The sequence below is a fragment of the Lissotriton vulgaris genome, chromosome 5 (assembly GCF_964263255.1).
Source record: "Lissotriton vulgaris chromosome 5, aLisVul1.2, whole genome shotgun sequence".
Lineage (NCBI taxonomy): Eukaryota > Metazoa > Chordata > Amphibia > Caudata > Salamandridae > Lissotriton > Lissotriton vulgaris.
In genome coordinates this window covers 203278459-203306189 of record NC_141693.1, presented here as the reverse complement: position 1 = coordinate 203306189, position 27731 = coordinate 203278459, and the positions used below count along the sequence as shown (strand labels likewise).

Sequence of the window (27731 nt, the reverse complement as noted above, 5' to 3'; positions counted from 1 at the left end):
ACAGATCCTGGTAGAACCAGATTTTGGTGCCTTCAAAGATGATTGAGCCTTGGTCTCTTACCACACACATGATAGCCTTTTACAGGCGTTAGCTTATGAATGCATGTGAGGGTGGATATCTTGAGGTTTGCCCAGAGTATTGGATGGACGGCCTGCTCAATGTGTGTGGTCCAGTTCGATTTCCGTGTCAGCCAGATCAGGAAGGACCTGATGGAAGAGACAAATAATGTAGCTCTCCAGATGTCCTAAGTCTGCTTGGAGGGGGACTCCCTTAATCTTTAACAGCGGGATCTGTTTTCTAAATCTTCAAGGTTGATCTGGAGATCCCCTTTCCAGTCCTGCAGGACCAGTAGTTCACATCTGTAGGCTTTCAGTTCTTCTTCCCTTGCGTCTCTATTTTTTCCATGGATGCCACCTGATGACCTAGTTCCACAACATCCTGACTTCTTTCAGGGTTCTTGGAGTGCTGCTATGTCGCTTCTTAGTCTGTCAAAGTGAGCCTCCATAAATGAGTGGGTAACAGGGAGCCAGGGCATCTTCGCCATCAGGAGCTGTACCCGTGGTAGCTAGCGAGTCTGAGGCAGCCATTTCTTCAGTGGAGTCCAGTTTTTTGGAGGCCTCTTTAGTGAGCAGGCCCTTCAGGATGGCGCCCTTCTTTGATCTTCGGGCTGCCATTTTGAAGCCTTGATAGGAAGTCCTTGGTCGTCAAGTTTGGGGCCTGGTGCCAAGGTTGGGCCTCAAGCTGCTCCGAAGAGGGGGACTGCTCTGGAATATGCGGTATCCTGTAGGTGCACCGTGGGGTTGCGCACAGGCCCCTCTATTTGGATCTCAACTCTAGTCCGTGGGTCTCCAGCTAGATTTCTCACCAGATTGGAGCTCCCCCTACTCCTCGCTGCGTGTGGCATTAGGAGCGCAGGTAGTGGCGGGCTGGTGCAGTAGTTCGTGTGAGGGTAGATGGCAGGGACTCCCCCCAGCCGGGTCTCCTTGTGTCAAGGTTGCAAGGGTGGTGCTCCTCTGCAAGGGTTTGGGAGGGAGGGAGTGAGGGTTGGCGTGGTGCCATCTCCCATACTTTGCTGGTGGTTTGGTCCGGCCCTGCTACTGGGGTTTCCGCACTAGATTGACCACTTCCGGGTTAATTGGTGTGACGCGGACTGAAGAAGCGAGTCGCGGCCGATAAGAATAGAATAAACTAAATTGATCTTGCGTCTCTGCCTCAAGTGCCAAGAGCAAGAAAAGACTTGCAAAGTCACCAACAAAAAGACAGTGTTGGAGCCTTTGAAACAGCACCTTGCCCCTGTGTGATAACAACTGAAATACCACAAAGAAAACATGTGATTAATGCAGAGACATACTTTTAAAGAATTCTCAAAGAGACATATGGTCCTGAGAAGAATTCCCTGGCTACAGGAATTCGAAACGCGTCGACCATGTTCTGTTTTGGCCAATCAATCCAAGTCATTCTGACAAGAATATTTGGAAAGTCTTACAAAATCTCTGATGGCCTATGATAAAAAAGAAAACGATTTTTTTGTATTTCAATTTATGTTTGGTAGCTCTCTTTGAATACTGTCTTGCATTCTGAGATTGTTCCCCTTTAGTTGGTTCTGAATGAATATGAGAAATGGTATGACTGAACATATGAATGAGTTCACTTTATAGTATGAATGCCACTTCACTTGGGAGATTGAGGAGAGAATGAGGTGTTAAGATATGGTGATGTATATGTGACGTATTATATGTAATGTTTTTTTCGGACATTTGTATAGTGATTTTTGTATCCAAAAATACTCAAATTGTGTAAAAAATAGAAAGGAAGGTAAAAATAAAAAACCTTTGAAATAAATAAAAAAATTGAAACCGAAAAGTGGCCTGGAAAGATTGGTTTTGTTTCCATCTTTCAGATGAAATAATTGAATAGGTAGCAGTATTGGCAACTGTAGTTGTTCATTTGTTTAGTTAGCATAGCCTTGCTGCATAAGTGCCAGAACCCTTTCATTGATAATTCTCTAGATTGATCAGGGGCCATGATGTTGGAGCCCCCAGCCTCTCTCATCCACTTCCAACGGGACGGCACCTCTGTGCAGTGTCTCTAGTCCGGCTGCCTCAGTTGGCTCTCCGGGACCCATTCGCAGCCACACGCCCCAGTGCCTTTGTTACAGTGTCCGCTAGCTTCCCTCCAGCCTTCCATGCCGCATCACTGTACTTGGTGCCTACCAGGCTCTCGTCAGGGAGGGAGCCTTTGGCGGCGGTTTTGTGGCACTTTTTTTCCAAGCAGAGAAGCAGGAGTGCGGCTGCTTTGGTGATTCTGCTGCCAGATCCCTGCGGCCTGTTATGCGACTGGTGCTCAAGCTCTGCGGCGACTCCTGTTCAGCGCAATTGTGGGCCACGTGGCAGAGGGGGAAAAGTTTCCTGAGTACTGACCCCGACACACCAGTCCTCAGCGGTTTCAAGTGCTCCTACCAAGCTGCCATCTTGGTTACACACCCTAATTTGTCATTATGTTTCCATCTAGTACTTTGTGTGTGTGAGTGGAACTAGTAATTTTTCTTGTTCTGTCTGGCGGTTAGTCTAGGGCAAAAAGGCTGTTACCTTACTCTTGTGAACTTTTCAGGGTTCATTTTAATATTCAGGGAAATTTCTTGATTGTGGACATGAAACGCTAACATTTTCTGAAAGTGGAAGCTTTTAAATCTTTTTTAAATTTATGGTGTTACTTGTTTTAGCAACTCATCGCACTTTGCACTTTAGTTGAACTCCACTTCCTGTTTTTTTAGCGTTCCTCTAAGAGCGGCCATCTTTTTGTTTTGCCCACTTGCTATTTAAGTGGGTGGATACCGCGGATGCACAGTGGTTAGTCTGGGGCAAAAAAGCTGTTAACTCACATTTTTGACCTTTTCTGTGTTCATTTTAATATTAGGGGGAATTTCTTGATTGTAAACATGAAATGCTAGAATTTTCTGAAAGTGGGAGCTTTTAAATCTTTTTTTAAAATGTATGGTGTTATTTGTTTTATCAACACATTGCACTTCAGTTGAACTCCACTTCCTGGTTTTTTGGAGTTCCTCTAAAAGCGGCCATCTTTTGGTTTGGCAGCAGCAGGTGTGCCGATGGTGCGCCAAAGGCAAGCCAGTCTGCGCCTGGAAAGGGGCCAGAGCCAGCCATCCTACCCGTTTAGTGCCAGGTGCCTATGTCAGCGGATGCCCTAAAAATGATGAACGTTTCGTCTATGCACTGTTATCTCTTCTTCACCCCAACCAACATAGAAGGCCCGCTGTCTTGCCTTAAATGCAGAGTTGTGTTTGAAATCACACTGGCGCCGTCCCCTGGAATTCCCCTGACATCAGCTGGAAGATCTTTACTAGGAGGCCTTTTTAACGCATGGTCTCTGGGTAAACATGCCCTAGAAACCTTTGATCTTCTCACCAATTCTCAGTTGGACTTTTTGTTCATCACAGAATCATAGCTTAAAGATTGGTAGCGCGCTGGAGGTACGTTGTGAGAAGCTGGTTTGAGGCATACAAGGCTCGGCGCGCATTTGATTAGCAGTCTCCCAGTGAGCTCCCCTGACACCCAGCCTATCGCTTTTAAATTGCGTGTTTTCGAGTGATCTTTTTTTAAAAATTGAACTTTGCTTACTTCATTGCTATTTTGCACTGTCTCCCCGTTCTGGGCACCCCTCAGCCTCCTGCGCATTCCGCCTGCACCCGGTCCACCACGGGGCTCTCCCGATTGTTGTGGAGGGTGCAGGCTTACGCAGGACGACAGTCTTTCTTCCAGCATAGTTGGGGGCGGAGCACCGCGATCAGGCCGTGTCGCTGCCGTTAACTAGGGAGGTGTCCTCATTTTCTTCGTGGTAGCGCGCTGGAGGTACGTTGTGGGAAGCTGGTTTGAGGCATAAGGCTCGGCGAGCATTTGCTTAGCAGTCTCCTAGTGAGCTCCCCTGACACCCAGCCTTTAAATTGCGTGTTTTCAGGTGATCTTTTTTTAAAAATTGAACTTTGCCTACTTCATTGCTATTTTGCATTATCTTCCCGTTCTGGGCACCCCTCAGCCTCCTGCGCATTCCGCCTGCACCCCGGTCCACCACGGCACTCTCCCGATTGTTATGGAGGGCGCAGGCTCACGCAGGACGACCGTCTTTCTTCCAGCATAGTTCGGGGCGGAGCACCCCGATCAGGCTGTGCCGCTGTCCTTAACTAGCAATGTGCTTTCCGTCGCGCAGCGTCCGCGCGCAGCGGGCGCGCCCGGCTGAGGCCTAGGGCCATACACCCTGCCCAATTTATTCTCTCTTACTCCTCCACAGAGCTCAAAGCTCTCCAAGGTAACTGGCCCATCAGCACTGAACTCCTCAGCAGGCCATACAACACTGGGATTCAGTCATTACCTACTTATGCCTCGCCTCCACTCCCGCTTGATCCGTCCCTTCCTACTCCTCCGGCAAAACCCAGGGCCCTCCAGACCTCAATCCCCTCCATCCACCCTAAGCCAACCCTCCCCAAACTCTCCATCTGGTATTTAAACACTCGTTCGCTAGTCAGGCACCAGCTAGAGATTTTCCACCTACTAGACACCATCGACCTGACATCCTGTTTCTTTCCGAAACATGGCTCTCGTCCAAGTCCATGCCAGACATTCTGGCTGCTTTACCTGACAATTACTACATTCTTCAGGTCAACAGACCTGATGGGAAGATAGGGGGGGGAGTCGCCGCAAACATCTCTCACTCGCACATCTTCACTTCCCTAACGATCCCCAATACCCCTTTGGCTGACATCTTAGCAGTCACACTTCACTCTAAACACTTCCCGCTTACATGTGTAATATGTTACAGGCCACCAAACCCTTCGTCGAATTTTATCCAGTTCTTTAGCAACTTGGCTGCAGAGCTGGCTGTCAATCACGCCAAACTCCTCATCATAGGGGATTTTTTATTATTATTGGCCACATGACTTAAATGAAAACCCCTGCTCCAAACAGTTCACAAACTTACTGAATGGGCTGAACTTTTCAGAACAGATCAAAGTGTCCACCCACATCAAAGGGCATACCCTGGACCAGGTCTGGAGTCTAAACCTGGACATCCTTGACCTCCGAGTCTCCCCCTGTGCCTGGTCTGACCATTACTTTGTCTCCCTCTCCATCATCCAGCCGACCGCCACCGTAACCCACATAGCTGCTCCCATCATGGTCAGAAACTGGAGCCGTGTAGACATTCCCTCCCTCTGCACGAACCTCACTACTACCCTCCACACCTTTCCCAACCTAACTGACCTGCTGTGCTCACCTCACACACAGGCTGAAGCTCTTGAGTCCTGGCTGACCCAGGCGAGAGACAACTGCCCCCCTGAAAGCCCTCAAAAGGAAGAGACCCCACGATACCCAACTCTGGTTTACAGAAGACCTTAAGGACAAGAAACTCGCGCTGCACCATTTGGAGCGCAAGTGGAGACTTCATTATTGTCCCCTTAAGAAAGCTCCCTTCCTTACGGCCCTACAGGACTATAAAGCAGCCATTCTCTCAGCCAAATCTGTATATTTCTCTGCAAAAATATTGAGTTCAAATTGTAAATCCAAAACCATTTTTTCCATTGTGGACTAGCTGGTAAAACCCGATTGTGTCACTGTTAAATCCCTCCCATCACAAACCCTATGTGATTCTCTTAATAGCTACTTTATTGAAAAGATCATCACAATTAAAATTAGCATCCCCAGAGTTGTCGCCCTACCTGATGCCACTGCGGCTTCTCCCAACCCCGTCCAATATCTCAAGTTCCCTACGCTCACTGAAGAAGTCTTCTTCTCTCTTCTCAGGAAAATTAAGTCCGGTTCCCCCCTTGACAGCTGCCCCTCCCCACATTAGTCGGAGATCTTTCTCAACATTCCTAAGCCCCCCTTTCTCTTTTAAATAACTCTCTTTCCTCTGGGGTGGTCCCTTCCTCCTTCAAAATGGCTGTGGTCTCACCCATCCTCAAAAAAACTGGAGCAGACCCCGGTACTCTCTCTAACTTTCGCCCAATCTCCCTCCTCCCCTATTTGGGCAAAGTCCTGGAGGCCTTTGTGGCTAACTGCCTAAGCACCTTCATTGAATCCACCCACTTTCTAGATCCTCACCAAGCTGGCTTCAGGCCTCAGCATTCCACGGAATCAATTGCCCTGGCCGTCCACGAGGAGCTAAGAAAGGGGGCTGATCAGAACATCCCTCAAGCATTGGTGCTCCTGGATCTGTCGGCGGCATTCGACACCGTCAACCATACCATCCTTCTCGACCGTGTCGAGCACGCCAGCATCCGGGGGAAACCACTGAGATGGATCACCTCCTTTCTTCAAGACCGATTCCAGGCAGTTTCCCTCCCCCCCTTCTCTTCGGTAGGAAAGCGTCTCACCTGTGGAGTCCCGCAGGGCTCCTCTCTCTCACCACTCCTCTTCAACCTGCACATTCGTCCCCTAATCTCGGAGCTTCAGAAAAAATCTGTGACCATCTTCAATTATGCTGACGATCTTCAGCTCATCTTTAACATCGTCCCCTCCCCGTCTTCCATCCAGAACGTCCACTCCATCATGACCTTAATTAGTTCCTGGATGAACTCATCAAATCAGCTTAAACTTAACCCCGACAAGACCGAGTTAATCCTCACTGGGCCCCAAGGCAACCCCTGGAACTCCACCTTTTGGCCCCTCTGCCTTGGTCCCTCTCCCTCCCCTGTTGACTCTGTCAAGAGTTTAGGCATCACTTTTAGCAAGGACCTCTCCATGAGGGTTCAAATCAACTCAGTAGTATCCGTCTGCTTCTTCCATCTGCGTCGCATTCGGAAAATTAGCAGACTTCTCTCTCATGAAGCTCTTGTTCAGGTCACCCTGGGACTAGTTATGTCTCGCATCGACTATGCAAACTCCCTCTATGTGGGCATACCTTCATATCAATCCCAACGCCTCCAACTCATCCAGAACCAGGCAGCCAGGCTGATTCATGGCCAACCGAGGTCTAGTCACGCCAAGCCTCTCCATAGGAACCTTCATTGCCTCCCAGTGGCCCAGTGCAGCCTCTACAAACTTGGCTGCCTGATTCACAAAGCCCTTTCCTCTCAGGGACCTTCTTTCATCTCCTCCCTCTTACACTGTTATGTTCCCCACTGCGTTCTACGCTCCTCCGACTCTAATCTACTGACCCCCTGCTCCTTTAGACCTAAGAAGCATGGAGGCCTGAGATTCTCCACCCAGGCTCCACTCCGATGGAACTCCCTTCCCCTAGCACTCCGCCTTCTTCCCTCCTTTGCTCATTTCAGAAAATCACTTAATACCTGGCTCTTCTCGTTAGCTCACAACTAGTTTGGTTCCGTTCTGTACCTCTCAGCCCTTCCACTCCATGCCAAGAAACCGTAGGTGTACGTGCTCTCTACAAATTCCATTTATCATATCATATCATAACCCCAACATTGTACATCTTCTACCACTGGGTTACACCATCCTTAGAAAGGATAGAATAGAATCTTGGTGGGTGGCTTTGCTATAATCTTCTGAGATACTTTTTAATGCCAAACTTTGATTTCGGCCCCCTCAAAGGAGCAGAAAGCCTTGGTTTTTGTCTCAAGATGAATCCCTCAACATCTGTTGTGTGTGGCCTCATTTATCACCCCCCTGGCCCATGCTCCCAATTTCATTTGCATCACTGGGAGAAGCCATTGCTCCATTTGTGTTGCGCTATAAGAATTTCACAATGTAAGGCGATTTCAACCTCCATTTGGAGTACACTAAAGATTCAGAGGTGGTCAATTTCATTGACACCTTAAGTTTGTTGGGTCTTTCTCAATTGGTCATCTCATCTACAAGTACTGCTGGGCATGCCCTAGATGGAGTCTGTTCTAATCTCCCCAGCCTAGTAAATTCCCTATTAAGCAGGCTGGTCTGACCATATACTGATTCAGTTTAGAATTCGGCATGAGGCACGGAGTTCTCCCCTCCCCTCACCAGTGTCAGCCTCCCTGAACTCGCGACAATGGGGAACACTGTAATTAATTTCTAATTTCTAATTTAAAACATTTATAAAGCGCAGCGTGTACAGAACGGTTTCAATTAGATTCCAATCTTGCCGTGGGGCTATCCCTCTCCACCCCCCATTCTATTGGGTAATGTAGTTGAGGATACAACAGCCATAACAAACTGGATTACTCAAGTTGTTAATAAATCAGTCCCAGAAATTATCTTTAACCGCATCGCTGCGGCGGCTTTTCCCGCTGTGCGCGGCAGATTCGAAATTACCGCGTTACGTGACGAGCTGGCCTTGTCATCCGCGCAGGACAGGTAAGCGCGATGACGAGCCCAGCTCGTCAATAGCCTCGAAGGGGTTAAGAGTAAACAGAAGTCTCTGCCTGCAACTCATTGGTGTTCTCAGACTTTAGCAGAACTTCATCTCAATTGTAAACAGCTTGAACGGAAATGGCGGAGAGCCTACAATACTGAAGATCTGGTCCAATTCAGAAGGGCTCTTATAATTTACCATGATCAGATTAAGATTGCAAAAAGGGCCCCATTCTCTTTTTAGGTTGATAAAGCCCAATCTAACCAAAAAATGAGTTTTTAAATTGCTAAATCACTTCTACAACCAACAGCAATTAAGAGGGCTAGCCCACCCTCTCAAACTCTATGCAATAAAATATCTTCATTTTTTGACGAAAAAAAACAGACCATTCAACAAGAGTTCAGAACCATCTCCCCTTTGAAGATTGCTTCAATAGTGAATACACCTTCTACTGGAGCATCATTGGCAGTTTTTCAAAGAATCACCCCAGATGTCATTTCAGGCTATTTTGGCCTGTAAATCAGGATCTTCTCATGATCCCTGCCCCTCCTTGTATATTTCACAAAGTTGTTGATTGCATAAATTCAGTGGTTAATGAGATCTTGAACACCTCATTGACCACTGCGAAGGTTCAGAACAACTGGAAACTTACAGCTGTTAAACCATTACCAAAAAACTTCTGGCCAATCCCATTCCTCTATCAAATCTTTGCCCAATCTCACTACTTCCGGTTCTTAACAAAATCATTGAAAAATTGGTTGATGATCAACTAACGGCATTTCTGGAGGACGCTAACATCTAACATCCACGGCAGTCGCGTTTCCGCCCAAGACACTCCACAGAGTTTGCTCTGTTGTAGGTCGTGGATACTTTAAAGTTAACACTGGATGCAGGAAAAAATGCAGGCTTTACTAGAACTATTAGCTGGATTTGATATCATCTCGCATGATGTCCTGCAGCACCATTTCAAGGATTGTGGAATTTCCCATTTGGCACTGTCGTAGATTAGATCCTTCCTCTCAGACTGCAGACAAACGATGAAGTTAGGTTCTTTTCCATCCCCCGAAAAGACTGTGACCTCGGGGGTTCCTCAGGGCTCTTCGCTCTGCCCCACATTATTTAACATCTACATGGCCCCCTTGATTTCCTTGTATTCATCAAAACAACGGGTTCCAGTGCGAGCAGCTCGAGAGACCGACGCCCCGGGGAACTTCTCCCTCACCGCGGACCAGTTATTCGTCTGGCCGCGTGTCCAGACTCAGCGCTAATTCGAGACGCTGCAGGACGGCGATCCGGCACAGAAGGCAACCGGTTCCCTCAAGCATACCACCTTGCAGTTTCATCCTCAGAAACGGACCCTTTGCAAATCCCTTATGGTCATCAACATACCACGTAAAATAATGTCATAGGACCAGATGTCCCAGATTGATCATTAACAAGACCAGTTATTGCGGTTTCACATCACCGCGCAAACCTTAAAGATCGGGCTTCATCAATCCCAGCACCAATACAGAATCGAGTGACCAACACCTCGGAGAAGTTTGGTATTTTAGATTGGGCTTCATCAATCCCAGCACCAACACAGAATCCATAACATCCTATGGAACGTTTTACCCTTTAAGAATAACTTGGCTGACCCATTAAGAACTCTCCCATCTGAAGACAAGTCCGTTTCAAGCCACCACCTTGGTGTGTTATATAACTGTGTTCAGGCAAAATTATTTCACTTGTCCTGATGATGATCCCGTGATACCCGAGCTGGGGATCGAAACGTCGACCTTAGAGTAGTTCATACATGTACTTCCCTGATACTATTGGTTGTATGAATGACTCCAGGATACACTGTTAAATGTATAACTTATACCAGTGACCTGCAAGCTCACACTGTTTGCCTGATAAATTTTCTTCACTTACCTCTACTTTCTCACCTTTCTCCTCTTTGCATGGCACAGGACTGTGCCCCAATGTAACCCGTAATTCTCGGGTTATTTGTTGTATCTCTGAGATCATAAATTTATTGAACCAATAAATATTCTTTGGCCGGCTGGTCAAGGAACCTTGAACTATATAGAGCCCCATTGTGATCTATATATATAAATTGTTTTCCCTATTTTCGTATGCTCAGGACCACTTGTTGTTTTGATGAATACTTGCTACCCATGGTCCAGAGCGATCTAATGGGTTCCCCTTGTCCCTTCTCAATCCCTTGATTTCCTTGATCACCTCTTTTGTCATTGAAGCCTCATCTTATGCCGACGACGCCCAGTTGATCTTGTTGTTAGATAAAAACTCTATTGGCTCCGAGAATTTTAAAAACGGCTTAACGTAAGTCATCCGGTGGGTGCGATCAAATAACCTTCTGTCTAATACTGACAAAATGGAGGTTATGCTTCTCTGGAAGTCCAATTCTTATGATCCAGCTCTATGAGAGTAAAATTTGATGCTTCCCTGTCATTTCGCTTTCAAGTAATGGCAGTAGTAGGAATGTGTTTTAGCCTCATAAAACCATTGAAAAAGTTCTCTGAGTACCTTCCAGTGGTGGCAAGAAAGACCGTAGCCTTTGCATTGATAACATCTAGAGTTGACTACTGCATTAGTATGTACGCAGGTTCATCTAAACAGACTATTCAGAAATTACAGGTGGTACAACATTCTGCGGCCAGACTGGTATTAAAACTTCCTAGACAGTCCTCTGCTGCTCTGAAAGATTTCCATTGGCTTCCAGTCCACAAAAAGATTCTTTTTTAGGTCTCGCCTAGACGAAAGCAAAAGCGAAGCTTTTGCTGTCTAGGGCGAGACAACTTATGTAATCACTTTTGGGGGAATGTGGACAGCAGAGATTTCATCTCGGGAGCGCGCACGTCGCCATGCCTCATATTCCCATGCACAAAGAAAGGCTCACTCACGCATGCGCACATACACACACTGCATACACACACGCACCCCCCCTTAAACAGACACACGCGCACACAGACAGACAGACACACTCAAACAGACACACGCGCATACACCCCACCCCCACTCACCCCTCCTCTCCCTCAACACACTCACCGGTTCTGGCGGTGCTCGGCGGCGGTTCTGCCTCTCGGGCGGCGGTAGCGCTTTGCGGGGCTCTCTCACCACATGAGAGCCCCGCCTTCCCCATGCGCCCGGCCGCTCTTCACTTGGTCCCCCATCTCGGGACCGGGACTCAATCAGGAGCCTTCGTGGCTCCTCGGGCAGCTCTCTCTCTCTCGGCGCGATGGGGCGGGACTTCCGGTTGGGGCCGCGATGGGATTGGCCGGCTGCCCAACCGCTTCCGGGTCGTCGCAGGCAGCGCGGCGGCCCGGCGGGGAGTAGCATGATGTACATTAACTAATGCACGTTGTTATCTATCCACACATTACTATTGAGGCCTGCCATCATATATCAAGCCTGTCGTGAATCATGACCAACGTTGTACTGTAACACACTGCGACTACCGATCATTTCATGGTTGACTGATGACTTTCTGTTTGATGCCCTCTTACACCTTCTTTTGTATCGCATTCTGAAACCCGATTGTGGGAAGTTCACACTTTACAGAACAACAAATAAAAAATGTAGGACATAAATAAACATGCACATCCCTCGTCTACATCTGCAGCGTACAAACTCAACCTTCTGCTCACCCGAAGCTTGTCCACACCTTCCTCTAACCACGAGCACGCGCTTGCCTCTCTCTCTGCAGCTCCCTCTGCTGCCCTCCAAGCTCCTCCACCCACGGCCTGCAGTCTGCATCCTCGGCCCCCATGACTATAGTCTCCCTACTAAGCCTCATCTTAGTACTTCCTCCTGCAGACTTTCTTTTCTAGCCCTTCAGCCTGCACTGCACACCGCCTCGTGTACGCCTCGTGTACGCTTGTAGTCTCTCTGCGCTACCTCTCTGTACTCCATCCGCTACCGCTCAGCCTTTAGGCTTCATCCTCTAAAACAGATTGCCCTGTAGATTATCCAAGCCTGCAGACTTTCAGCTCTAACTCCATCATTTGCCGCTGCTGTCCCCAGCCTACTAACACCCTCCACTCCCCATCAAGCTGCAGACCCCCTCCACTGCCCCCAGCCCAACACACTCACTCTCGCACCCCCTCCAGCAGCCTCCTGCAGCGTACAAACTCAACCTTCTGCTTGTCCACACCTTCCTCTAACCACGAGCACGCGCTTGCCTCTCTCTCTGCAGTTCCCTCTGCTGCCCTCCAAGCTCCTCCACCCACGGCTTGCAGTCTGCATCCTCGGCCCCCATGACTATAGTCTCCCTAGTAAGCCTCATCTTAGTACTTTCTCCTGCAGACTTTCTTTTCTAGCCCTTCAGCCTGCACTGCACACCGCCTCGTCTACGCCTCGTGTACGCTTGTAGTCTCTCTGCGCTACCTCTCTGTACTCCATCCGCTACCGCTCAGCCTTTAGGCTTCATCCTCTAAAACACATTGCCCTGTAGATTATCCAAGCCTGCAGACTTTCAGCTCTAACTCCATCATTTGCCGCTGCTGTCCCCAGCCTACTAACACCCTCCACTCCCCATCAAGCTGCAGACCCCCTCCACTGCCCCCAGCCCAACACACTCACTCTCGCACCCCCTCCAGCAGCCTCGTCTGACAGCACACCGGCCTGACCCCGTAATCTCCCACTCTGCCCCTAATCTGGGGCTCCATTCCCCTGCTCGCACTCTTCTGCAAGTGAAGTCTCCAAAATCCAACAGAGCTTTCCGAATGTCAGTCTTACCTCCTCCTCCCGACAGAAGATGTTAAATAACCGAGACTGCCTCTCCTCTGTTTTCGACTTTATCCAACTTAAAACAAGTGAGCACTGATGCAGGTAACCGGAAAGCCAGTGATATAGCGGCTGAAAGGCTGAGGGTCATTGCTGGGAGGTTCCTAATACCAGTACTTCCCTATAGATCACGCGACTGGTTAGAAAACAAGCATTTGCAATGCAATAGGTCGCGCATTCGTGAGAGTTTAAGCTATTAGCATTGTAAATGACAATGCGCTTTATTTATGTTTTAACCAAACATAAACAAAACATAAATAAAAGGCATTGTAATTTACAATGCCAATAGCTCAAACTCGCGTAAATGCGAGACCTATTGCATTGCAAATGCTTGTTTAATCCAGCTATTCGCCTCTAGTGTTCTGGGGCCAAAATACTTACCTGCCAGAGTCAGACACCACACGACTCTACAGACGCATAGGACCTCCCAAGCCAACCTGCTTAAACCCCCTAAGTTTAGTCTTACAGGAGGTAAATCTTTGACAGTCTTGGGTCCGAAGGCCTGGAACCATCAACCTAGTCATTTGAGATTTATTTTTTATTTTTTTTAATTTTTGAAAACCTTTATTGTGCATAAAGAAAAGTAACATATACGGGCCTACAACCATCCGGCCGGCCACGAACGATCAAAGAGCACATCAGCTTGCATTACGTCTACACATTACCATAGCAGAATCTCAGTCATCAAAAGGAAGAAGGAATGGAGGATATCACAGCTCCGTGTAGCAGGATGAATAAAGGTTCAATTTTAAAGTTTTTTGTTATGCAACCATTAACGTCAGGCCGTTGTGTTCCGTACCAAAAAAAAAAATAAAAAAAATAAGCAAAGAACAAGGTCCATGCAGGCGGGACATGACGTAAGCAACTGTATCAAGCCCATCGTAGATCAGCAAACAAGTCCCCGCCGGGGAGGACGGTTATACAATAGCAAAGCCACAGAGTTACACCCATGACCCAGTTACAGCACCACTACCACCCTACACCCGGCATTCCCAAACATGGACGAAAAAGTTGAAATCATAAAGGAGAACAAAACAGGTCCCATAGAAACTAATAAAAATGAAATATAACCCCCCACCCTACACACATGCAGAGGCTATGGCCTACCCCCCCCCTAGCAGCGTGTCTGTCGCCCTATAAACCCGAAATTTAGAAAGAAGAAGAGTCGTAAGAATGAGGAGGAACAGCAAGAAAGAGCGGAAAGAGAGAAAAAAGAGGAAGAAAAGAAGAAGAAAAAGAAAAATTTCACTCTCAAATACAGGGAGGGAGAAAAGAACGAGCTAGTCTACCACTCCCTATAAGAATAAATGGGGGGGGAGGAGCCCACCTAATATCCAAGCTCCCGGACCCCAGCCATCCACTGCGTCCCACACTGAAACCCACCTACTCCAAATGCAACAGAGCTGTATTAAAGAATAACAGTAGGGAAGATGAAGAGACCATATCACAGTGAGTGCGCCCAGCATTTGCAAAAACAGTCCTGGTGTCCTTGAGGCCCACCCTGGAGGACATAATATCAGTAAACACCCCAAATACGACATGATAGCAGGCACATGGCAAATCCAGTAACTGATAATAATGCAATCCCCATGTAGAACCGCCGGACTCCCACGGGACCACCCTCTCACCACCAAGGAACATAAAAGTGCAGGATAGTCACGAGCTCAGATGGGCGAGGGGCCACAATGGCAAAATTATCAGCAGTTCAAAACGATGAATAGTCCGGGTCTCCACCAGCCGGTCAAAGCAGACGAGGTGATATGCCCCCTCAACCCTGGCCCGATCGACGAAACTTCTCCAGGCAGGACCGTCGCAGCAGATACGTGTCCAGCAGAACAAAGGGACAAAATGGCCGCACTCGCCGTGAAGGAAGAATCAGGGAGGAAGATGAGCGTCTTCGTTCCCTAACTAACACATCGGCCAAGATGACAAGCCCCCCAGGCCATTCAGGAAGTCGCTCACTCCAGCAGCGTTGAAGGAGGGCTTCGAGGGCTACACTCTCAAAGGGGGCAAACAGCTGGGAGAGTGACAAGCGAAGCCCCGAGTGCAGTCGGTCAGGCAGAGTCAATGTTCCCGGAGCGAGGGGAAACCTCGCAACAATAGTAGCAGCGGCAGGGCGGCACTCAACACTGTATCTAGGAGCATTGCGATCATCCGCTCGCACTTGTGGTGACACTGTATCCACCTGAAAGGCACACACAGGCAGCGTAGAAACAGGCAGCGCCGGCCGTCTGAAGGAGGACACAACCCCATCGATCTGTTCCCCCAGTTGTTGAGCAATGTGCCGCCATGTTGCTCGTAGATCTATGAGGGCATCAAGAATGTCGCCATAGGTTAGGTCACTCCGTGATTCCAGCCGAGCCACAGTACACCGCGTCACATCTGACTCCCCACCCGGGCCAAGTGCGGGCAAGTCTGCATAAGCTGGGGACAAGGGACCAGCCCGCTGGCTTTGTTGGGGGGCAAGCGCCATTGCCGTCTCACCCACGGATCCACACTGGAGGGAAGGGGGGGGCGACCCCGTCAAGGAAGGGCGATCTTCGCTCCACGGAGGGGCACGCAGCCACCAGCGCGGAGGGTCAGTACAATGAGGTCTCCCTCGAGTCCCGGGGGCACGAACTGTGCGCGACCAGAAGGGCGCTGCAAAATGGAGTCTGCCCAGGACAAAGGCTGCGTAATAGGGAGAGCGAGGAACAAGGAGATCCCGTCTTCCAGGCGCACTCACCACAGCAGACTAGAGTCGCACCCCGCGGGTCAGGATACAGCCTCCCGTCTCCAGCATTCGGGCCGATCCAGACGCCGGCACCTCCACTGCCCGTCCGCCCAGCTGAAAGCACCAGTGACCTGCGGCTGCAATCGGCACCAGGGTCGCGGTCATCCCCGGTAATCAGTTAGTCACCGATTCCTCGTCCAAAACGGCCGGCGAAGGTCTCATATGAAAGCGACTGACTTCAGCGTGTCCAAGTCATCGTCGCAGCGTGGTGCACGAAAGGATTAGTGCCAGGATGTCAAAGCGGAGCAGACGGCTTTGGGAGCCGGGCGCTCACACGTCCGTCCCGTCCGCCATCTTGGCTCCTCCATTTGAGATTTATTGAATCAGAAGTTTCCTTCAAGAGGCAGCTCAAGACTTGGCTTTACAGCACTTCGGATGTGCTGTGTTACTTGCTCATTCTTTGATTTTGTCTCCCCCAAATTGAGGTCCAATTTTGATAGCCCCATTCCCAGCCGTTAAGCGCCAGGATGCTCCTTTGGGAGTGGCAGTGCACTTAAGTATACTATTAATTAATTCACTCATTATGAAAGCGCATCAGTGATGATTGGCTCCTGATATCCTGTCTCTGAGAATTCTTTCTGCGTTTTTTCCTTATAATCTTAACAGGCCTCAAAAAATCCACACGGCCTGTTGCATTTGCGATCGACTCTGCTGGCTAGTAAACTTAAGCTGGAAGAAACAGGTGGTCTGTTACTTCATAAAGTGAATGAGCAATTAAAACGCCTTTAAATCTTGTTTTATCTTGACACATTTGCCAACTGCTCAAGGACAGAGGTTAAATGTCAGTTTGTCTTTTTACTAATTATTGCTCATGTGTTCCTGGAAAATGGTGCTTACTTTTCTTTCTCTTTTTATAGTCAATGCTTTTTGTCAAGTGAGCTATTTGACAATAATTGTGAAACAAAATGCAGTAAACATGTCCGTAAATGTACGTTTTTTTCTCTAAAACATTTGAACAGCTTGTAAATGAATAGTACAAGTAGATCAGAAATTATGAAAGAACTTTTTTGTAAGATTTAAATTGGTGGAAAACAAGTCAGAAAACTTTACTTGGTGATGTGAAAATGAGAAATATTTGCAGAAACTTTATTTCCAAACATTGTGCACTATACAGTTTTAAAACCACATGTCAGTGACACATTCTGTGGCAATTTCAATGTAAAATCTGCTGATTTCCAATAACTGTGGGCTACTACTTGATGCTTTAGTTATGTATTTATTAAAAGAGATAGTTTTTAAACATGAGAGACATTCCTGGCCAAACCCTGATGACAATGTATTTAATAAACGAAGAGGCAAGTCTGCAGTCAAGTGTATCTTATGTGGTTAGATTTGCATTCTATATGGAGCTAATGTTCAAACAAAATAATTTTCTGTACAGCTGACATGCTGAACATGCATATTTGAAGGTGCTCTCATATGTGATAAAGAAGAAAATGGTGTCTCAGTGAATTATAATACATGCCCAGGATCACATAATTTGAAACCAGTTTATGTGTCAAGAGCATTAAAATTAGGTCGAGTAGATTATTTAAGTCACTAGACCTGCAGGTCTAGTTAAAAAGTTTTGGATTTTTCAAGCCCTGCTTATTCACTGAAGCGGTTCCATTTAATCTGCAGGATCTTCTGTTAGGGATTGCTCCACTTCAGTTTTCTTGCATGTCCGCTGCTCGTGTGGAGAATGTTATTTTCCTGCACTTGATTTTCTAGAAAATTTGTTTTGATCCAGTTATCTTAACCCCTTCACTGCGGCGGCTATTCCGCCACAGTGCTAAGGGGGTGGGGCGGCCGCGTGGTGGGCGCATGATGGTGACGGAACCGCTCCGTCACCAGCCCCGGTTGCGCTGTGCTCATGACGGAGCGGTTCCGTCACGGCCCCGCCCGCTCAATAGAACGTTCAGCGCAGGCACGCAATCCGCGCAGGCGGGCCGTGACGGAACCGCTCTGTCATCCGCACAGCACGACCGCGGCTGATGACGGAGTGGTTCCGTCACCAGCAGGGGAGGGGTTAAACACAGTCCAATATACCAAATCTACTTAAATGTGACTCATAGCATCAGTCGTTTCACATTCACATAATTCTGATTCCATTTATCTATATCTTGATGTTCCTTCTTCCCTCCCATTCCACATTAGGAACAAGTGATTAACGTATGCCCACAATATTACCATCAACATCTCTGTTTCCAGACAGTCATTTGCTCCCACCATCCTCTAAGTTGTTTTTTATTCATGGGAGCAAAGGATGTGTCTGTTGCTGCTCCTACAAATTGATTCAGAAAAGGGGGTGGTGATGAACAGAGTGTCTGAATTAAGCAGACCACTCTTACCCAGTCCAAAGATCAGGGCTTGATCCATCACAGTTTTTTAGCTCACTGCCCCATCCCAGCTCAGAACTTGGCTATATGCAAATTAGTCTGACCCTGGCCCAGTGCATCATGGGAACAGGGCAGACCAAACTACCATGCCAATTCTTATACTGGGAAGGAAACAAGCTTCTGGGGACCGTTTTCTGGCATTTCAGCCGTCTTCGGCCCGGCTTGCTTGAATCCTGATGGTGCAATGAGCAAGGGACTCACATCTGAGTATACCCTTCCACGCTTATGGTGGACAAAAATTATTCAGAAAAGGGGGTGGTGATGAACAGAGTGTCTGAATTAAGCAGACCACTCTTACCCAGTCCAAAGATCAGGGCTTGATCCATCACCGTTTTTTAGCTCACTGCACCATCCCAGCTCAGAACTTGGCTATATGCAAATTAGTCTGACCCTGGCCCAGTGCATCATGGGAACAGGGCAGACCAAACTACCATGCCAATTCTTATACTGGGAAGGAAACAAGCTTCCGGGGACCGGTTTCTGGCATTTCAGCCGTCTTCGGCCCGGCTTGCTTGAATCCTGATGGTGCAATGAGCAAGGGACTCACATCTGAGTATATCCTTCCACGCTAATGGTGGACAAAAATGATTCAGAAAAGGGGGTGGTGATGAACAGAGTGTCTGAATTAAGCAGACCACTCTTACCCAGTCCAAAGATCAGGGCTTGATCCAGCACCGTTTTTTAGCTCACTGCACCATCCCAGCTCAGAACTTGGCTATATGCAAATTAGTCTGACCCTGGCCCAGTGCATCATGGGAACAGGGCAGACCAAACTACCATGCCAATTCTTATACTGGGAAGGAAACAAGCTTCCGGGGACCGGTTTCTGGCATTTCAGCAGTCTTCGGCCCGGCTTGCTTGAATCCTGATGGTGCAATGAGTAAGGGACTCACATCTGAGTATACCCTTCCACGCTTATGGTGGACAAAAATGATTCAAAAAAGGGGGTGGTGATGAACAGAGTGTCTGAATTAAGCAGACCACTCTTACCCAGTTAAAAGATCAGGGCTTGATCCATCACCGTTTTTTAGCTCACTGCACCATCCCAGCTCAGAACTTGGCTATATGCAAATTAGTCTGACCCTGGCCCAGTGCATCATGGGAACAGGGCAGACCAAACTACCATGCCAATTCTTATACTGGGAAGGAAACAAGCTTCCGGGGACCGGTTTCTGGCATTTCAGCCGTCTTCGGCCCGGCTTGCTTGAATCCTGATGGTGCAATGAGCAAGGGACTCACATCTGAGTATACTCTTCCACGCTTATGGTGGACAAAAATGATTCAGAAAAGGGGGTGGTGATGAACAGAGTGTCTGAATTAAGCAGACCACTCTTACCCAGTCCAAAGATCAGGGCTTGATCCATCACCGTTTTTTAGCTCACTGCACCATCCCAGCTCAGAACTTGGCTATATGCAAATTAGTCTGACCCTGGCCCAGTGCATCATGGGAACAGGGCAGACCAAACTACCATGCCAATTCTTATACTGGGAAGGAAACAAGCTTCCGGGGACCGGTTTCTGGCATTTCAGCCGTCTTCGGCCCGGCTTGCTTGAATCCTGATGGTGCAATGAGCAAGGGACTCACATCTGAGTATAACCTTCCACGCTCATCCCAGTGTGCTGTTTCAGATTGATGGCTTGGTCTGGCTATCAAGAACACAACTTAGCACATGCTTCTATGCTGTGATGTTTTATGCAGGTGAGTAGGGACAGTGTGTCCTTCAGGTGAGTTGGGACACTGTGTCCTATGTCAAGAATTTATAGTTATGTTCCATTTGAATATTCTGAATCATATTTAGGAAGTCATCCATGTTTTTGAGATAGGACAAAATAGCTTCTACCAGTGCATATAGAAAATGTCTATATGTCTACATATCTCAATGTGTTTTCTAGAACTGCACCAATCAAAAGACACTGTTTTTCGTATCGGAGGATTTATGGCTTCGCTGTGGATTTTAAGAATGAAATATACCGTTGGTATTATAGGATGGTCTACCTTTAGATTATGTTCTCTGGGTCATTAGTCCAGTCCCTGCCCATTCATCTGATATGTTGTCATATTCTTTTATAAAACACTGTGTGGTATTCTGTTCCAGGGTGCTCATAAGACCCTGTGTCTGATAACTTTTTCTGACTCCTTCACATACATAGATGTATCCCTTCGTATGATGTATGTGCTTCTTTTTCCCCTTAACCCCTTTGCTGCCTATGATTTTACCTACGCATTCTTGATCCTTGCTTTTTAATGTTTGGGGTTCTTTGAACTTAAGCCTTCGTAACTTTTTTAGGTCTCGCCTAGGCAGCACATGCGCTGTCTTTGCGAGACATGCTGTATTCAGGATATGGGCTTTAAAAGCTCAGCCCATTTTCAAGGACTGCCCGTTACCTGTGTTACGCAGAGCTTGTGCGCACTATTTCTTTCTTTAAGTCGGAGCACTGGAGACCAGTGCTTTTGATTTACAGAGCTCTGTTGCAAACAGGGCTGTAATTCTTGCTCTTATTTTGCCGCATTTGCTGTGCATTTAAAGACCGCGGTCTGTTTTGGCTGCAGCTACCTCCTCCTGTTTTTGAAACGCACGGCCGGGCGACATGGTGCCTGCCTTCCTATGGCTGCTGCTGCCTCAGTCTCAGAGCTCAACAAGCATTTGTAATGCAAAAGGTCTCACATTTGTGAGAGTTTGAGCTATTGGCATTGTAAATGACAATGCCTTTTATTTATATTTTGGAAACCTGCAAGCGTGGCACAAACAGGCACTTTGTACTTATAGTCATTGCTTACGAGTAGCAAGGTTGGCAGTAACTGTGCCTCTTTTACTGCCAGCCTTGCTTCTCGTTAGCAAGGACTGTAAGTATAAAGTGCGTGTTTACACACTGCTTGCTGGTTTTCAAAACATATAAATAAAAGGCATTGTCATTTACAAAGCCAATAGCTCAAATGCGAGACCTATTGCATTGCAAATGCTTTTTATGCAAAAGGCATCCAGGCCAAATTTGTGTCCTTTTCCCCTACATTTTCGGGATTGCAAAAGTATTACCCAGGGTTTCAGCATTTCTCTGGAGGGAACAAAGGGGTTGGAATGGGGAAATGCTGTAGAAGAAAGATTCTTTTTCTTCTTCCAAAAATGGCATCAACAAAAGGGTTGGTGTTTTAAGATCATCATCTTCCCAGCTTTCAGGAACAAGCAGAAGTGTAAAAAAAAAAAGGCAGTTGTACATGTGGTGTCCACATGCCCTGGCGGTGGCTTCTATTGGTCTCAAGCAGAAGCCCTGCACCTTCAGTTATCTAGAAATTAACATAGCACTACAGGCAAGACATGATAGAGGGCAACCTCATGAGGTCCATATCTTCAGTCACTTACTGATGGTCCCTCTCCACACGGTTCAGGGCCAAACAGCCCTCTTCAAGATGGTAATGTTACCCAAGCTATTATGTTATTTTGCTTGTTGCCGGTATGAATTCCATTCAGAACATTTGGAACCTTGGACATTATACTAGGTACCCTAATATGGAACAAGGGCATGAGCAGGGTAGCCTTGTATAAACTCCAATTCCCAACATGGTTCTGGGGGATGTGGGGGGTTCTGGTGACTCCAGTGATCGAGCACTATTACCTAGCAGTGCAACAAGATAGTCAATGAGATGGCTGGCCGGACGAAACTTGCAGGAGGTGCGTGGACAAGGAGGAGGCAGGCCCAAGAGTCTTGTAAGAGAACTGTTCCTCGCAGGATCAAAATGACTCGCTGATGCGAACGACCCATTGCATGTAGCTTACGGATGCTATCAAATTATTCCCCTGACGCATTGGAGATCCCCTCATGTTCTCAATGACTCTCTTTAGACAGGCTGCAGGCCTCAAGGGTGAGGAAGTCTGGGACTCGGCGGGAATAGAGACTCTCGGAGATTTATTCCAGGATGGGCCACTGATTCCATTTGACCATCTTGCAGAGCAGAAGGCCCTGCCAACTGGGGCAATTCCTAGTACACAGATGATTGCTACCGCAAATGGAGCCTCTGTGGGGTGCGACTGCCTAAGAGCCAGCAACCTAACCCCTGATGCACACAATTGGCAGTGGGGGACAGCTAATCTTCTGGCTTGCCATGGCTCCCTTGCATAAAAATCAGGACCCCTTAGAATCGCTTAAGCAGGCGTGGGAACACAACCTAGATCGCCCATTAACTCTGATGGAGTATTGCAATTGCCTACCCTTGTACGGTCTCACGCAACACCCCCTTTCATTGTATATCCAATTTAATGTGTTACACAGGGCATTTTCTACACCTTTATCCAGAATGACTGCCTAGGGACAGGCTCACAGTTTAGCACAGTTTTCTTATTGTTCCACTTGTTTGTTATTCCCCTTTCTGACTCGCAAGTCTTAGTCAGGGGCACTGGAATTATGCGATTGTGCGACCGTTGGGATTTTCGCATAATTATAGATTTGCCAGATAATCCATCAACTGCCGCAAATCAGCAGAATATAACAAAAACATGTTTTGTTTCTAGCTAAAACAGGTCAAAAGTTATTAACAAGCATTTACAATGCAACGGTTTCGCCTTTGTAAAAGTTAGAGCTATTGGCATTGTAAATGACAAATTTTTTATTTATGTGTTGGTTTTGAAAACAGATAAATAAATGGCATTGCCATTTACAATGCCAATAGCTTAATCTCTCGCAAACGGTAACAATGATTAATAAAAACTAACCTTCTCATCAAAGGACCAAATACCCTGCCTTAAGTTGCAGTCATTAAAGAGCTTGCTGACAATTAGGAGCTCCCTGAGTGATTTAAAGAAACCTAAACAAAAAGCATTCACTTACTACTCTTTAGGTCCTCAATACAACTGTTCTTTCCCTACTTCTTCATAGAGTAAGTCAAGCAGAGTTGGCTCGAACCAAATGTCTGAATGGCCACTGTCCCGAGTGGATGAGGAGTCAAAATAAAGCTGAGCAAAGCATCCGACACACTGACACTATCCCCAAACTAAAACAGTTTTAAAAGGCGAAGTCTGACAAAAGGAGGATAGCTAAATGAATGGTATCTAAAAACGTGCTTTACTGTTGTGTGCAAATCTGTTGGAAGCTGAGCTACAAAGTATATAATTTTCACGTATGACCTGTAACCAAGAGCAAACTGCATGATGTCAGTGCACTCTGTTTTGCTAATCAATATAATAGCTGCGCTGTTCCCTCTTTCCTATTTCGGGGGAAGACACAGATTAATATCAAAATAATCTCCTACCTTCCCTTCTACTCACCTTTGACAGTTTAAATATGTATTATGTCAGATTGCATTACAATGGGCTACCCATACTTATTGAAAACATTGTAATCATTTAGAACAGGGAAAAACACTGTCCTTTGTTAGTAAAACAGGGGGCAAGAAGAATATATTTATAACGAGGTTAAACTGCACAATATGAAACTAGGAAATCTAGATTCAAGTTCTTTCCCCACTTGAAGTTGTGTGACCTTAGACAACCTCAACTTTGCTTCACTGTGACTTGTTTTGACTGCGTGTCAGATGTGAGAACACTTACGCAATTCAGTTCTGAGCTTGAAGGGGAAAAATAGAAGTGCAGATACCCTATACCAGAGAACCTATTTGTATCTGAGAACGAGATGGTTCTCATCAATTAAAAAGTATTACACCTGTTCTGAGAAATGCAGGTACGCTCCATCTCAAAATATGAAGTTCAGGTACTCAGTACTTGACCGCAAATATACACTGATGCAGTTATGTATAGTATAAAAAGAAAACGTTGTGTATGGTTTACAAGATAATGTAGCTTGACAAATAACAATATTAGCCATGTATAGAGTTCCCGAAACAAACGAACACTCCTTGGTTTATTTGTGACAGTGATAGGACATGGGGGGAGTGAGGGATATTAAGGTTTAAAAAAATGTCAATTTTTAACAGCTAGCAAAGCAATGATATCATAGTATGCATTAAAGTTAAACACAAGCATTCAAGAAAAACAAGTTTCATTTCAAAGAGTCTATCATATTTTTCCAAGGTGTTGACTGTATCTTTTAAATGTCAAGTATTTTTATGGCTTGACTCATGTTTTGGCTCTTATGGCCAAGCCAGATCTCTGCTTAAGAATGTGCTGGCTTGCCCGTGTCTAGTCCTTGACCGACATACATACCTTTATATTCTATCCCCTTTACTCATGGCAGTCTTCCTGTCTCTTCCCATAGCCAACCTTCCCCAAAACCAACAATATTTACAATGTCTTGAATTAACAACAGTGTGATGGTATAAACAGCATACATGGTAGGTTGAAAAATCTTCAGTAATCACCACAAATTACATCAACCACTTGAACTTAAGCTTACCTTATCTCTCACGCATCTTTCTATATCCATAACACCGTAAAGCGCTCAGACTGAATAGGCTACTAGGGCACCGCTTTTGTTCACTCGCCAACGGCAGCAAAACGTTTCCCACCTAGGCTCACAATTACAACAAGCACTCTTACAGTTAACCGCTCTCCCCACCATAGCGATAGGGGAGAAGGCGCTTCGGCGCCTCGCAACAGAGCCCGAAGGGGTACACAACTGCAACGACGAGATAATACACCCCCTCTTACCTGTCAAGCCAAAAGGTCCAGGGAGAGTGCAAAGGGAGCCGGGCTCAGAATCCTGATAGTTGATAATGATGTTTTCCAACTCTTTGTGGATGATGCGCCGGTTCTCCTCGGACCGCACAGGAGGGTTACGGTCGGCTGGCAGAGCCATACTCTGTATATATCGGTGGGGAAGAAGGGGAAGCAGTAGCGACGGTGCTGACAGTGAAAGCGGGCTCTCAGCCGCCAGCCTCAGGTGGTTGAAATAGAAAAAGGACAACCAGATAGGCCAGTCTCACAATAGCGCGCAAGATTGCCGTTTCTACCGTGGAAGTCCTCGCTAGTACAACTTTTTTCGTGTCTTCTTCACAACAAACTGGGCCTTTTTGTACTGGGCCATTACATACAATATGTTTTGCAATGAAAATGCTAATAAACAATAGCAAGAATATTGTACTTTTTAATTATGGTTTAGTGTGACTTGTTTATAGCATTGTAAAGTATTTTTACACTACTATTGCTGCTTTAGTTTTATCACTATTTGCCATATTTTTTTTCTAGATTACACTAAGTGCAATCACTTCCCCACTTTGCCCATTCACCAGTTGATGTAACCATACTGCATTGAAAAAAAAAACTAGGACAGTCAAAATGTCAGCCAAGATAGCAAACACCAGACAGTAATCCGTAGAGGCGCTTGCCTTCATTGTCCTTCTTTATTTTCTGCTGCTCTCCTTTCCCAAGTTGGCGTCGCTGACTCACTGGCCTTTCTCGCTACCCTCTTGATGGTCTCAACGCCTGCATCACGAGTACAGCACCTGTCGTCATCTCATAGTGCTCCAATGGGCGGATTGCCCCAGAGGAAGAAAGTGCTCTGTTATTTGCAGCCATAGAAAAACAAGTCAGGTCCCGGGCCGGCAGCCAATCACAGCAGCCCGGGCAACAAGGGGCGGGACTTAAAAAAAGTCACGGAAACGCCCCTGAATCGCGTTTTCACGGGGAAAGCGTGATTGACAGCCAATCTCTTCTAATGGCTAGCCTCCATTTATGGAGCTAGCCAATGGAAGACAGATGCGGGACAAAGCCCCACACTGTAGATCATAAGATTTCGCCCTGGGCGGAGCACTGTTTTCGCAGTGCTACGGCCAGGGCGAAACCTAAAAATGCAGCGATGTGTTTTGCGTGCAGTGGGAGGTCCTTTGCAAAACTGTACTGGTCACCTTTCTGTTGGTTATTGCTATATTTGGGTGTTAAATTGGTACTAATGAGGCACAACCAATGCCCATACAGTGTTACCAAGTTTAAAAAAGACAAAAAAATTAAGTAACACTATTACGAAATGTGCCGAATTATGAACCCATAATTTGCCTTTTCTTGTGGCATAATTTACTCAACCCTGCTGCATAATTTGGCCCTCTCCTGCTGCATAATTCTAGTGATCCTGGTTCTAATGACCGCCGACACTGGCAGCCGAGAAAACGATACATTATACTGTCTCTCATGTGATATTGTACTTGTAATGTTGTCCCTATTATGTACAAAACAAAGGAAATGACAGTCTGGCATCTGAAAGGGTGATAGTGTTGTGTACAAGTCAGTCACATCCCAAGCACCCTCCGTCATATGACACTCTCAACACTGTTGCATTACATGATGAAAATTAAGTGTGCAGTCATTTTGACAAATGAAAATCTTTTTTTTATTAAAACCTACTGTTGCCTCCCCGTTGCCTATCCTGCCCTTGCATGAGATTTTACGGATTACAGTAACTATCTTGTCACTGTCTTCACTTTGCAGGTCGGCGGTACCAAACCATTGAGGTGGCAGCAGAGGAGAAAGATGACTCGGGTGACCACACACGAGTCGAGCAGGATTTCCAGTATGACCGGCTGTACCCTGGTCACATCCCCACCAACCTCTTACAGAAAGCACTGCTAGCAGCTGGCTCCTCGGTCATGTCACTGTATGACCCTTACAGGCATGGTGAGGTTCATCGCAGAGGCCAAGGAGGTGCAGAGAGCAGGCTGCTGTCTTAGAACCTTTGAAGATATCTTTCTTGCACATAATCTTGTGATTTCCCTATGGGGAAATGGATAACCACTGCATGGTAACTAAGTTAAAGTTGGGAACAAAGACTTAAAAAATGGAAAACTGCAACTTTGCAATCCAGTTTTTGTCTTCGTATGCAGTCAACAGTCCGGGCTATGCGCTTTATGGACCAAGTTGCTGTAGTGTCTGTAGGCAATATATTAATTAAAGCACAAAGCGGAGGAATCCTACAGCCCAGGAAACAAGTGCATGCTTCATGGATATTGGTGCACAATCGAGAGGGATGCCCTGTTTCACAATCACAGTCAAACAGGTGTAAGGTGCAGGTGTCCATGTCAAAGCATTCATGTAGTTTAAATGTATTGTGAATACTAATTTGTTTGTTTTATACCATTGAAAGTAGGTAGCTATTAAGATATGTGCAAAAAGGTGTCAAAACAGAACTTGACCTAGCATGGTAGGTTAAATCACAAGACACACAAAGAACATACTGCACGGTGCACAGACAAAATACTGAGTTTTTATTTTCGAAGTACAAAAATATCGAGTTGGAAATATCGACATCAAGAATATCGGTGACCAGAATAGTGACATGAAGGTAAGAAATATTGTTTTTGTTAATATCGAAGTCAGTAATATCGTTTGTAAAAATATCTTTGTTAATAATATCGATGTTTATATTAGTGTTATGTATTTTAGTATGTATTTTAAATATATATATTTTTGGTTAAGTATTGTATTTTTTTATAATATGCATTACATTTTTAAAAGTTATTATATATTTTTTTAAGTACATTTTGTGTTCTAGTTACGTAGCGGCTTGTGGCTATATAGGGGAATAGGTTGGGAAGTAATTTAATTATAGTAAATGTAAT

The 27731-nt window shown here is 46.4% G+C and overlaps 1 protein-coding gene across 1 annotated transcript in view; it reads left to right on the top strand.

Moving 5' to 3' along the window:
• COQ4 (coenzyme Q4) overlaps positions 1–27731 on the top strand; it is a 116405-nt gene that overhangs the window by 5064 nt on the left and 83610 nt on the right. The window contains exon 2 of the mRNA XM_086921167.1: positions 26605–26790. Within this exon, the coding sequence (XP_086777293.1) occupies positions 26605–26790 (186 nt within the window). The remainder of the gene's footprint in view (positions 1–26604; positions 26791–27731) is intronic.